Source organism: Oncorhynchus kisutch, linkage group LG20 (genome assembly GCF_002021735.2).
Source record: "Oncorhynchus kisutch isolate 150728-3 linkage group LG20, Okis_V2, whole genome shotgun sequence".
NCBI classification, from domain to species: Eukaryota; Metazoa; Chordata; class Actinopteri; order Salmoniformes; family Salmonidae; genus Oncorhynchus; species Oncorhynchus kisutch.
The window spans coordinates 52,285,509-52,298,291 of NC_034193.2; the positions used below are offsets into that span (position 1 = coordinate 52,285,509).

Sequence of the window (12,783 nt, forward strand, 5' to 3'; positions counted from 1 at the left end):
TGACACATTTGATCATCGATAGACAGATGATTTCATTTCATCATCATGTTCATCAAACAATCAAATAACATGAAATAGATCACAAATTCCTGATGTTCTCGAAACCAGTTGTTACCTGTCTTTGTGAATACGTTCCAGGTGGAGAGGGAAACCAGTTGTTACCTGTCTTTGTGAATACGTTCCAGGTGGAGAAGGAAACCAGTTGTTACCTGTCTTTGTGAATACGTTCCAGGTGGAGAGGGAAACCAGTTGTTACCTGTCTTTGTGAATACGTTCCAGGTGGAGAGGGAAACCAGTTGTTACCTGTCTTTGTGAATACGTTCCAGGTGGAGAGGGAAACCAGTTGTTACCTGTCTTTGTGAATACGTTCCAGGTGGAGAGGGAAACCAGTTGTTACCTGTCTTTGTGAATATGTTCCAGGTGGAGAGGGAAACCAGTTGTTACCTGTCTTTGTGAATACGTTCCAGGTGGAGAGGGAAACCAGTTGTTACCTGTCTTTGTGAATACGTTCCAGGTGGAGAGGGAAACCAGTTGTTACCTGTCTTTGTGAATACGTTCCAGGTGGAGAGGGAAACCAGTTGTTACCTGTCTTTGTGAATACGTTCCAGGTGGAGAGGGAAACCAGTTGTTACCTGTCTTTGTGAATATGTTCCAGGTGGAGAAAGCATTGAAGGAACGCATGATCCACTCTGTCATGCCGAGGAGGGTCGCCGATGAACTGATGAAGCAGGGGGACGAGGAGATGGAGGGGAACGCAGGGAAGAGATACTCTGCCGGGGCTTGTTCGGCTGTGTCCACGGTCGGAGGTCCTGGGGGGGCTTCTTCAATCGCGGCGAGCCCTAAGAACCATCCCCATCATCATAGTCATCTTAAGAGGAAGAAGACTTCGATCCCCAGAGGCCAGGTAAGAGGAGCAGTGGTTGGCGTTTTAAATCATGCGTAAAAACTCACCCGTTTAGCTTAGCCTTTTAGTCATTGTTTTATGCTATTTTATTCCTCCTTCATTGCTTCATGTGTGGTCTGCTTTTATTTATTTTATTATCCAAATCAATCAAATGTATTTTATTAAGCCTTTTTACATCAGCAGTAGTCACAAAGTTCTTTAGGGTAACCGGCCTAGACCCAGAAGAACAAAAGCTTATAGATTTACTGCAAAGTGTGTTACAATTTTAATAACACTTTAAATAAAGTTTGATTTAATTTGATCATCAGATCATCTTCAGGCCATTCAACATGAAGCGCATGGAGCCTGTTTCTATCCTCTTTGCGGATATCGTCGGCTTCACCAAAATGTCTGCCAACAAGTCCGCCCACGCCTTGGTGGGGCTCCTCAATGACCTCTTCGGCCGTTTCGACCGGCTGTGTGAGCTGACGCGCTGTGAGAAGATCAGTACACTGGGAGACTGTTACTACTGCGTGGCGGGATGTCCCGAGCCACGCCCTGACCATGCGTACTGCTGTGTCGAGATGGGACTAGGTATGATCCAATGGGATAAAGATGGGTAGATAGCATTCTGTTAATTGCTCCTGCAACTTTATTGCAATTTTATTTTTGTACTTTATTTATATGTTTTCAGATATGAGAACAGAAAAACAGTACAACGCCAACCCCTCATTCCCCAATCCACCCCTCCCTCCACCCCTCCCTCCCTCCACCCCTCCATCCACCCCTCCATCCACCCCTCCCTCCACCCCTCCCTCCCTCCACCCCTCCATCCACCCCTCCATCCACCCCTCCCTCCACCCCTCCCTCCCTCCACCCCTCCCTCCACCCCTCCATCCACCCCTCCCTCCACCCCTCCCTCCCTCCACCCCTCCATCCACCCCTCCCTCCAATCCACCCCTCCCTCCACCCCTCCCTCCCTCCACCCCTCCATCCACCCCTCCCTCCACTCCACCCCTCCCTCCACCCCTCCCTCCACACCTCCCTCCACACCTCCCTCCCACCCACCAAGGCATCATACAAGGATAACATAGAAACATAAATTAAACAGGGCAGAAACATAAACAGTAATAGGAACAAAAACAATGGAGAAAATAATATTAGTTGAATCTTATCAGCACAATATATGGCCACTAGAACACACATGACTGCTGACCAAAATATGCTAATTACACAAAGTAAAAGACAGGCTCTCCAGTGGTTAATGGGGACCAGGTAAAGCCAAACTTTTGTCAGGCCCCACGGACAGTGTACCCAACCTCCAAAGGCAGAGATGACACCACCTCCTTAACCTTCTGCATAAAGGAGGTTGACTCTGCCTACTTCCAGTGAAGAGAACAAGACTGCCCGCTAGCAGTGAGGCAGATGCTATCGCATTCGCCTGATGCATGGTAGCATTCTGGTCTTGGGGAATTACCCCAAAAATGTCAGTGACCGGGTTGGGGCTAACAGTTGTATTACACATATGTGAGAATGCTTAACAAATGTGGTCCCAGAAGCCACTCAAATATTGGCACATGTCTCCCGGAGTCGCTGGACTCTGGTGGCATCTCAAACACTTGGGGTCAACATTTGGGTATATTTTTGCTAATCTGTCATTTGAGTAATGGAGACAGTGCAAAACTCTGAACTGAATGACCCCATTCCTTATGCAAAATGATGATGTGTAGATACGCTCAATACTGTGTTGCCGTATATCATCGGGTAGCTCGCCACCCATGTCTTGCTCCCATGCAGATGTTGTATTTGCCAGGGAAGGTGGATTTATGTTCTGTATTATGTCCTATAATCTGGAGATTGTGCCCTTCAGAAACGGGTTAAGATCTAAGCACCTCTCGACTAGAAACTTAGTAGGCTCAAGTGGAAATGAAGGGAAATGTTTTTTGGCAAGGCTGAGAGTTTGGCGATATTTTAAAAAGTGGGTATTGGGATTATGGTCAACCCTCAGAGTATCAAATGAGACAAAGGTGTTATCAACAAATAGGTCACAAAAAAAACAGCAGACCGTTCCTATGCCAGAACTGGAATGCCGTGTCACTCTGTGACGCTGGGAAGAGATGATCATGGAGAGAAGCAGCTTGCTTGTTTAAGGATAAAGTGATTTTGAGAACTGGGACCTAGACTGTAACTCCAGGATGGCCCAAGCCCTTTTTTTTCCAAATGTAGAAACCCAACAAACACATTTAGATATATTTACTGACCAGTAGTAGTGTAAAACAATGGGAATGCCCCGCCCACCTGCAGCCTTCGGTCTCTCTAGATATACCTTTCTCATTTGTGGATTTGACTTATTCCAAATGAATTTGAAATGTAGCTGTCCAGTTGTTTGAATATCGACTTTGGCAAAAAAATGGGGATAATTTGTAATAAGTAGAAAAACATAGATAGTACAGTGATCTTAACAGAATGAATGCGACCGGCTGGTGAAATGGGAAGAGACGACCACCGTATGAATCCTGCTCAGTGCTCTCCAGAGGTGTACACAAGTTATGTTTCAACAGAGCCTTACATGAGCGTGTGACCTTCAACCCCAAATAAGTAAAGACCATACCCAATACCTTCTGCTAACTGATTCATGGGGAGGAGCACACTTTCTGTTAGGTTTAATTCATAACTAGAGAATGTCCCAAAACCTTGTAGCATGTCCAAGAGATAGGGTATAGACTCCACAGTGATGCCTTATATAATTAAGGTTATTCTAGGTTATTATATCTCCTCAGGAAATTTGTTTTACCTCTCACTTCGAATAAGAACATTCAGGAATATAGCAAGTTATTACACATTTACAGACAACAGGTGTGTAGTAGACTGTATGCTCACTGAATATACACATACATCACATTGAACAGCAGGAAATACTGCAGACTGTGGCTTTCATCCCATTGGGTGATGATATAATACCTAAAGCACATCACGGCCATATTCATGAAGCGTCTCAGAGCAGGACTGCTGATCCACCATCGGGTACAGACTCCACAGGGTTAGAGATGTGTAAAAGAAGATAGTCTGCATATCAGGACACCTTGTGAGTCATGTCGCCCCTTAATCCCCTCCTTGCCGCGTAGGGCGATAGCAAGAGGCTCAGTAGCCATATCAAATAGGAAAGGGGATAAACAACAACCCTGCCTGGCCCCCCTGTGGAGAGGGAAGTAGCTGGAGGTAACATTGTTGGTGCGAACAGACGCCACGGGGGACCAGTACAAAATCTTAATCCAGGAAAGGAATGACGGGCCAAACCCAAATCTCTCTAGTACTGTAAATAAATATTCCCACTCAACCCGGTCGAAGTGCCTTCTCAGCATCAGATGACTCTCAGCATCAATAGAGCTGACGACCTCCGGTTGTAGAGTTGAGTGGGCAGAATGAAGAACATTAAATAACCGGCGCATATTATAGAAAGATTGTCCACCTGAGATAAATACGGTTTAGTCAGAGTTAATTATATTAGGCATCACTGTCTCTGCATGAGAGGACCTTAGTGAGAATTTATCATCGCAGCACAAAAGGCTTAAAGGGCGGTATGAGCCACAGTCTAGGGGATTCTTGTCCTTCTTAAGCAAAACCAAAATAGTTTCCTGGGTAAGTGTCTGGGGCAGTTTCTGACGAGAAAGGATTTAATTGTACATTGAGCTGAGGATAGGGGATAGTTTAGAGGAGAATGCTTTATAAAATTCAATAGGGAATTCATCATGCCCATCATGCTTTACCGCTCTGCATGGACTGGATTGCCAGAGTAGCTTCATCATCACTTATTGAGGCATCCATGTTAGTTTTCTCATCTGAATTGAGACATGGGATTTCCAGATTGTCTAGAAATGCGTGCATACAATATGTGTCAGGAAGAGCCTCTGATGAGTAAAGAGCAGAGTATAATTGCTTAAATTGATTGTTGATTTCTTTGGGATTGGTAGAAGTTAAATCGGCTGCAACACAGATTTCAGGTTGAAGCTGGTGAGATAACAACTTGCCAGCTTTCTCTCCGTGTTCATAAAATGTCTGCCTCGACTTAAACAGATGCTGTTCCGTTTGTTTCGTGGAAAGATTGTCAAATTCCGATTGGTGTAGCAGTCTCTCTTTGTAGAGTTCAAGCGTTGGAGAAGAGGCATATCTGTTGTCCACATCTAGAATGAGTTGAGATAGCTCCGATAAGCATTTAGTGCGCTGGTCTGAAGGTCTTTTGAAGCTGGTCTTCTTGACCTTTGGGTCAAAATGTTTTCCAATCAAACTATGGGAGCAATCAGCAGTGTGTGGGTGGGTACAGTATCTGTCTTTCTCCAGTTGGCTTTTTATACCCTGCACCTGTTACTAGTTACTGGATGTGTGCTCACTGCGTTCTGTCTGACCTGTGTGTGTTTGTGTTTCAGGGGTGTTTGGGATCCAAGCAGTTTCACTACGAGGAAAACGGGTCAATAAAGTCTTCTTCTGCTTCTTCTTCTACTCTGAAACTAGGTATGATCGTGGCCATTGAGCAGTTCTGCCAGGAGACGTGTGAGACGGTGGACATGAGGGTGGGGGTCCACACCGGCACGGTCCTCTGTGGGATCCTGGGGATGAAGCGGTTCAAGTTCGACGTGTGGTCCAACGACGTCAACCTGGCCAACCTCATGGAACAATTGGGCGTCGCCGGGAAGGTTCACCTATCAGAGGCCACCGCCGGGTTTCTGGATGATCGGTACCAGCAGGAGGACGGGCGGGTGTTGGAGAGGGCGACGCAGGGCCTGATGGAGAAACTGAAGGGTAGGTTTTATTTGATTTTGTTCTGTGTCCCCCTTTTCAGTACACACATACTGATGTCAGGCAAGATGCAGAAACACCGGCCATCGCCATCTGCGCCCATTCCACACGATGGAGATATTTCCATAGTTATTACTTCCAATGTTGTTTTGAATAGTGTTTGAACGTTCGCTAAGATTATATTTGGTTGTGATCTTTGCAAAATACCTATTTTGTACGCAGCAGTTGTTAGCTAGAATGCTAACGCTCATTGACGTAGGCGGTGAACAAAGCTGGCCAATAAGTCATTTTTCTGGGTGAAGTTGACATTTAAAAAAGGGTATAATGCAGTTGATTTGCGATGATGACACAAACTTCATATTAATAAGCAGGACATTCATAAGTCCTTACAATCCAATTATAATCCAAAAGTAGTGTGGAAAGCGCTCATAAGCAACATGTAAATAGTATTTTTGTGCTTCCGGTCTATGAGAACTCACTCGTGTTCTGCAACCAAGTTGTGTGCATTGCCCTCGTGTGCGGCAATGTTTGTAAACACCGAAAGGGGTCTATTTTGGTTCTACCTTGATTACTCATAATAACTGGGTGTTTTGATTCTATGTTGTTTAGTTGATTGTAACAATGAGGCGTGTTATGTACATCCCAAACGTTCTAAAACTGCTGCTTGGTAAGTATAACTTTCAATGAAAATAGAAGGTTACTCTAGGTTATTATATCTCTTTAGGAAATGTGTTTTTTACCTCTCATTTCGAACAAGAACATTCAGGAATATAACGTTATTACACAACAGGTGTGTAGTAGACTGTATGCCCACTGAATATACACATACATCACATTGAACAGCAGGAAATACTACAGACTGTGGCTTTCATCCCATTGGGTGATGATATAATACCTAAAGCACATCACGGCCATATTCATGAAGCGTCTCAGAGCAGGACTGCTGATCCACCATCGGTTTTACCTTTTAAATCATATTTGAAAAAGATGACATGGACAGTGAGGACCTGATCCTAGATCAGCACTTCTACTCTGAGGCTTTATGAATCAGGTTTGCACAGGGCCATACGGGGTCATACGGGGTCATACAGGGCCATACAGGGCCATACAGGGCCATACGGGGCCATACGGGGCCATACAGGGCCATACAGGGCCATATGGGGCCATACGGGGTCATACGGGGTCATACAGGGCCATACAGGGTCATACGGGGTCATCATTTCAAAACTCATAATAGTCACTGAGTGTTTTGTTAGTAAATGAGTTAGCGCTAACATATTCACACACACACACACACACACACACACACACACACACACACACACACACACACACACACACACACACACACACACACACACACACACACACACACACACACACACACACCGAGGCTGCTGGTTTATATTTGGCTGCTACTGTGTTTGTGCCCAGGTGTTGCATTGTGGGCAGAGCATGTTTGAGCTGTAGATAGGAGCTGATAAGATGGAGAGGGCAGGCACTTCAGTCCTGAGTAGGGTAGAAAAGTGGAGGGAGAGGGGGAGGGCAGGAGAAGAGATGGGAGGGCAGGAGAAGAGAGAGGAGGGCAGGAGAAGAGAGGAGGGCAGGAGAAGAGAGAGGAGGGCAGGAGAAGAGAGAGGAGGGCAGGAGAAGAGAGAGGGAGGGCAGGAGAAGAGAGAGGAGGGCAGGAGAAGAGAGAGGAGGGCAGGAGAAGAGAGAAGAGGGCAGGAGAAGAGAGGAGGGCAGGAGAACAGAGGAGGGCAGGAGAACAGAGGAGGGCAGGAGAAGAGAGGAGGGCAGGAGAAGAGAGGAGGGCAGGAGAAGAGAGGAGGGCAGGAGAAGAGAGGAGGGCAGGAGAAGAGAGGGGAGGGCAGGAGAACAGAGGAGGGCAGGAGAAGAGAGGAGGGCAGGAGAAGAGAGGGGAGGGCAGGAGAAGAGAGAGGAGGGCAGGAGAAGAGAGAGGAGGGCAGGAGAAGAGAGGAGGGCAGGAGAAGAGAGGAGGGCAGGAGAAGAGAGGGGAGGGCAGGAGAACAGAGGAGGGCAGGAGAAGAGAGGAGGGCAGGAGAAGAGAGGAGGGCAGGAGAAGAGAGGAGGGCAGGAGAGAGAGAGGAGGGCAGGAGAACAGAGGAGGTCAGGAGAAGAGAGGAGGTCAGGAGAAGAGAGGAGGGCAGGAGAAGAGAGGAGGGCAGGAGAAGAGAGGAGGGCAGGAGAAGAGAGGAGGGCAGGAGAACAGAGAGGAGGGCAGGAGAAGAGAGGGGAGGGCAGGAGAAGAGAGGAGGGCAGGAGAAGAGAGGAGGTCAGGAGAAGAGAGAGGAGGTCAGGAGAAGAGAGAGGAGGTCAGGAGAAGAGAGGGGAGGGCAGGAGAAGAGAGGAGGTCAGGAGAAGAGAGGAGGTCAGGAGAAGAGAGGAGGGCAGGAGAAGAGAGGGGAGGGCCAGGAGAAGAGAGGAGGTCAGGAGAAGAGAGAGGAGGTCAGGAGAAGAGAGGAGGTCAGGAGAAGAGAGGAGGGCAGGAGAAGAGAGGGGAGGCAGGAGAAGAGAGGAGGTCAGGAGAAGAGAGGAGGTCAGGAGAAGAGAGGAGGTCAGGAGAAGAGAGGAGGGCAGGAGAAGAGAGGAGGTCAGGAGAAGAGAGGAGGTCAGGAGAAGAGAGGAGGTCAGGAGAAGAGAGGAGGTCAGGAGAAGAGAGGAGGTCAGGAGAAGAGAGAAGGGCAGGAGAAGAGAGGAGGGCAGGAGAAGAGAGAGGAGGGCAGGAGAAGAGAGGAGGTCAGGAGAAGAGAGGAGGGCAGGAGAAGAGAGAGGCAAATAAATAAAAAGAGTGTTTCAGTAGAGGTGTTCTCCACTTCCTCCGCTTCCCTTTTGTATTATCTGACAAGGGGTCTTTCCAGGCATAGAGGTGTGTGTGTCCTGTCCAGCTTGACCTGCGGATGGGTACATCATCATCAGGGGAACTGTCTTTACAGCTGTACAGCAGGGTATTCCTTATGGACTCTCTAATCTGAGGTCTCATCTGAATAGGAGCCGGTGCTCTATTGTCAGCTATAATGTCACCTCACATAGAGGGTCTGTGTGTCTCTGTGTGTGTCTCTGTGTGTCTCTGTGTGTCTGTGTGTGTCTGTGTGTGTCTGTGTGTGTCTCTGTGTGTCTCTGTGTGTCTCTGTGTGTGTGTGTGTATAACCTTAAACACACAGTGAGTGCCTTTCAGCATATAATACAGATGTCTCTAACAGCTCCATCAGAGCCTAGTTAAAGACAGGACAGAGGGAGGGAGGGAAAGAGGTAGAGAGAAAGAGGCGATGTGGGAGAGAGGGAGAGAGGGATGGGGTGTAGAGGGAGAGAGAGATCAGGACAATGGTTTCTTTATGAAAAAGAGGCAGAATTCTATAGTCTTTACCTGGCTGACAACTATTATTTACCCTCCTCTTTCTGTCTATCACTCTCTCTCAATTCAATTCAATTGACTTTATTGACATGGCAAGTTCATTATTACTTACATTGTCAAAGTATACATATATAAAAAGAAAATACAAATATATGTTTCTATATAAATACATAGTGGAACCAACAGCAATAATAATAGTAGTAGTGGACATGGGTTTACCATTAACAACAACTACAACAATGTTAAGGAGAACAACAATACATTAAATCAATGGTAGAAGACACATGACCTGGTATGAAAGACAGAACAAAACAAGATGGGAAATATGATCGACATTACTTTGCACGTTTCACTGGCTGTCCCTCAGGTTGTGGCAGGAGGACACATATTTAGCTGCCAAAACTGCACATTTTGGCTTTTCACCCAATAAATATTAGATTTTTTCTTAATCTTTTATAGTTTCAAATTCTTTGTATTGAGTTATAATTTTGGGAAAGAAATATTCTCTTTGGTCTGAGTATTTGTCACAGTGTAATAGGAAATGCCGCTCTGTCTCCTCTCTCTCTCTCTCTCTCTCTTTCACTGTCACCTTCTCTCTGTCCTCACCCTGACCCGAGTCCCTTCACTGTGTCCCCTTGTTGAACCTCCTGATCACTCTCTCCATCCCTCTCTCTCCAGCCACTCAGACAGGGTGTTACCTAGGAGTGTAACGCTTCACCAAGCCCACAGTTCGGTTGGTATTGCGGTTTTGGGGTCACGGTTCGGTTGGTTATTGCGGTTTTGGGGTCACGGTTCGGTTGGTATTGCGGTTTTGGGGTCACGGTTCGGTTGGTATTGCGGTTTTGGGGTCACGGTTCGGTTGGTATTGCGGTTTTGGGGTCACGGTTCGGTTTCAGTATGGCGGGAAAAATGAAAATCCAACAGTTACTGTAGTTAGTTTTTGTTTAAGAAAATACAAAGTGTTGTTATTCCTGATTCTATATATGATGTTGAGCGATATAATACCTGATGAGAGCACCATCAGGAATAACACTTTCTGTTTCCTTCAATGAAACACACCATTACTCATCAACTACACCACTAAAATAAAGTGCAATATGCGTGTGAAATCAATATGTGAACATGGCTCAGACAGTGTATAAGCCTATGCTATAATGTTTTCTTACAAAGAGAAATATATGCGCACTTGAGTGGGGGCGTATCTGTAGTGCCAGTCTTCTAATTTGTCACTCTGGGGTAATGTGATGGGCTGTCACTGTTAAGTAGCTCTCTGTAGCCCTGGAAGTCCATCCATCTGTAGTAAGCGCAACCCAGGGTGCATTAGCCAATTCAGCTTAAGCTTGCTTATATAGAGCGGTTACTACCTACTTGCTGAAATGGGTGCGAGAGGGCAAATACATCATGTGGCTCAAGCACCTTCACAAGGTGCTGAAACACCCTATTCTTCTCAACCAGGAGAATGGCGCATATCCACCACTATAAACATACCTATCTCTCTTGTCATTTCTTTGGCCCGGTCAGAATCGGCTCCAGTGGTAGGAATACTGGGGTGATGTCGGCGTAAATGTGTCAAAATGTTTTGAGGTGGGTGGTGACATACTCTCTCTGTCCCTCGTCGTTGTAATCTACTGGAAAGCCAAAATGTCCCCAAACTGGAGACTTAAACGATGATGAAGGATCCTCCATTTCTGGTTAATCGACCCCACCACTTGCCATTGTGCAGAACTAGTTCCTGACTGCGCCTCACAAAAGGTTTGAAATGAACCAATTAAGATTCTAATTTTGATTACAATGTGTGCATAGGCTCCAGTTGTTTTAACGGAATAGCCTAAAATGTTTTTTTCAGCTCCGATTTACTCAAGAGACCTACAACGCAGCGTAGACATCGCCTACAGGCCCTAGTGTTTTCATTTTATATACAGAGCCTTCGGAAGGTATTCAAACCTTATTCTAAAATGGATTAAATATGTATTTTTTCTCAGCAATATGCACACAATACCCCATCATGAAATATTTGCAATTTTATTGAAAATAAAAAAACAGAAATACCTTCTTTACATCAGTATTCAGACCCTTTGCTATGAGACTCTACATTTACATCAGTATTCAGACCCTTTGCTATGAGACTCTACATTTACATCAGTATTCAGACCCTTTGCTATGAGACTCTACATTTACATCAGTATTCAGACCCTTTGCTATGAGACTCTACATTTACATCAGTATTCATACCCTTTGCTATGAGACTCTACATTTACATCAGTATTCATACCCTTTGCTATGAGACTCTACATTTACATCAGTATTCAGACCCTTTGCTATGAGACTCTACATTTACATCAGTATTCAGACCCTTTGCTATGAGACTCTACATTTACATCAGTATTCAGACCCTTTGCTATGAGACTCTACATTGACATCAGTATTCAGACCCTTTGCTATGAGACTCTACATTTACATCAGTATTCAGACCCTTTGCTATGAGACTCTACATTTACATCAGTATTCAGACCCTTTGCTATGAGACTCTACATTTACATCAGTATTCAGACCCTTTGCTATGAGACTCTACATTTACATCAGTATTCAGACCCTTTGCTATGAGACTCTACATTTACATCAGTATTCAGACCCTTTGCTATGAGACTCTACATTTACATCAGTATTCAGACCCTTTGCTATGAGACTCTACATTTACATCAGTATTCAGACCCTTTGCTATGAGACTCTACATTTACATCAGTATTCAGACCCTTTGCTATGAGACTCTACATTTACATCAGTATTCAGACCCTTTGCTATGAGACTCTACATTTACATCAGTATTCAGACCCTTTGCTATGAGACTCTACATTTACATCAGTATTCAGACCCTTTGCTATGAGACTCTACATTTACATCAGTATTCAGACCCTTTGCTATGAGACTCTACATTTACATCAGTATTCAGACCCTTTGCTATGAGACTCTACATTGACATCAGTATTCAGACCCTTTGCTATGAGACTCTACATTTACATCAGTATTCAGACCCTTTGCTATGAGACTCTACATTTACATCAGTATTCAGACCCTTTGCTATGAGACTCTACATTTACATCAGTATTCAGACCCTTTGCTATGAGACTCTACATTTACATCAGTATTCAGACCCTTTGCTATGAGACTCTACATTTACATCAGTATTCAGACCCTTTGCTATGAGACTCTACATTTACATCAGTATTCAGACCCTTTGCTATGAGACTCTACATTTACATCAGTATTCAGACCCTTTGCTATGAGACTCTACATTTACATCAGTATTCAGACCCTTTGCTATGAGACTCTACATTTACATCAGTATTCAGACCCTTTGCTATGAGACTCTACATTTACATCAGTATTCAGACCCTTTGCTATGAGACTCTACATTTACATCAGTATTCAGACCCTTTGCTATGAGACTCTACATTTACATCAGTATTCAGACCCTTTGCTATGAGACTCTACATTTACATCAGTATTCAGACCCTTTGCTATGAGACTCTACATTTACATCAGTATTCAGACCCTTTGCTATGAGACTCTACATTTACATCAGTATTCAGACCCTTTGCTATGAGACTCTACATTTACATCAGTATTCAGACCCTTTGCTATGAGACTCTACATTTACATCAGTATTCAGACCCTTTGCTATGAGACTCTACATTTACATCAGTATTCAGACCCTTTGCTATGAGACTCT

General features: G+C 45.0%; 1 protein-coding gene across 1 annotated transcript in view; it reads left to right on the plus strand.

The window, feature by feature from the left end:
* LOC109880861 (adenylate cyclase type 9) overlaps window positions 1-12,783 on the plus strand; it is a 66,287-nt gene that overhangs the window by 3,566 nt on the left and 49,938 nt on the right. Inside the window, exons 2-4 of the mRNA XM_031798732.1 lie at window positions 656-904; window positions 1,213-1,477; window positions 5,393-5,680. Coding sequence (XP_031654592.1) covers window positions 656-904; window positions 1,213-1,477; window positions 5,393-5,680 — 802 coding nt within the window. The remainder of the gene's footprint in view (window positions 1-655; window positions 905-1,212; window positions 1,478-5,392; window positions 5,681-12,783) is intronic.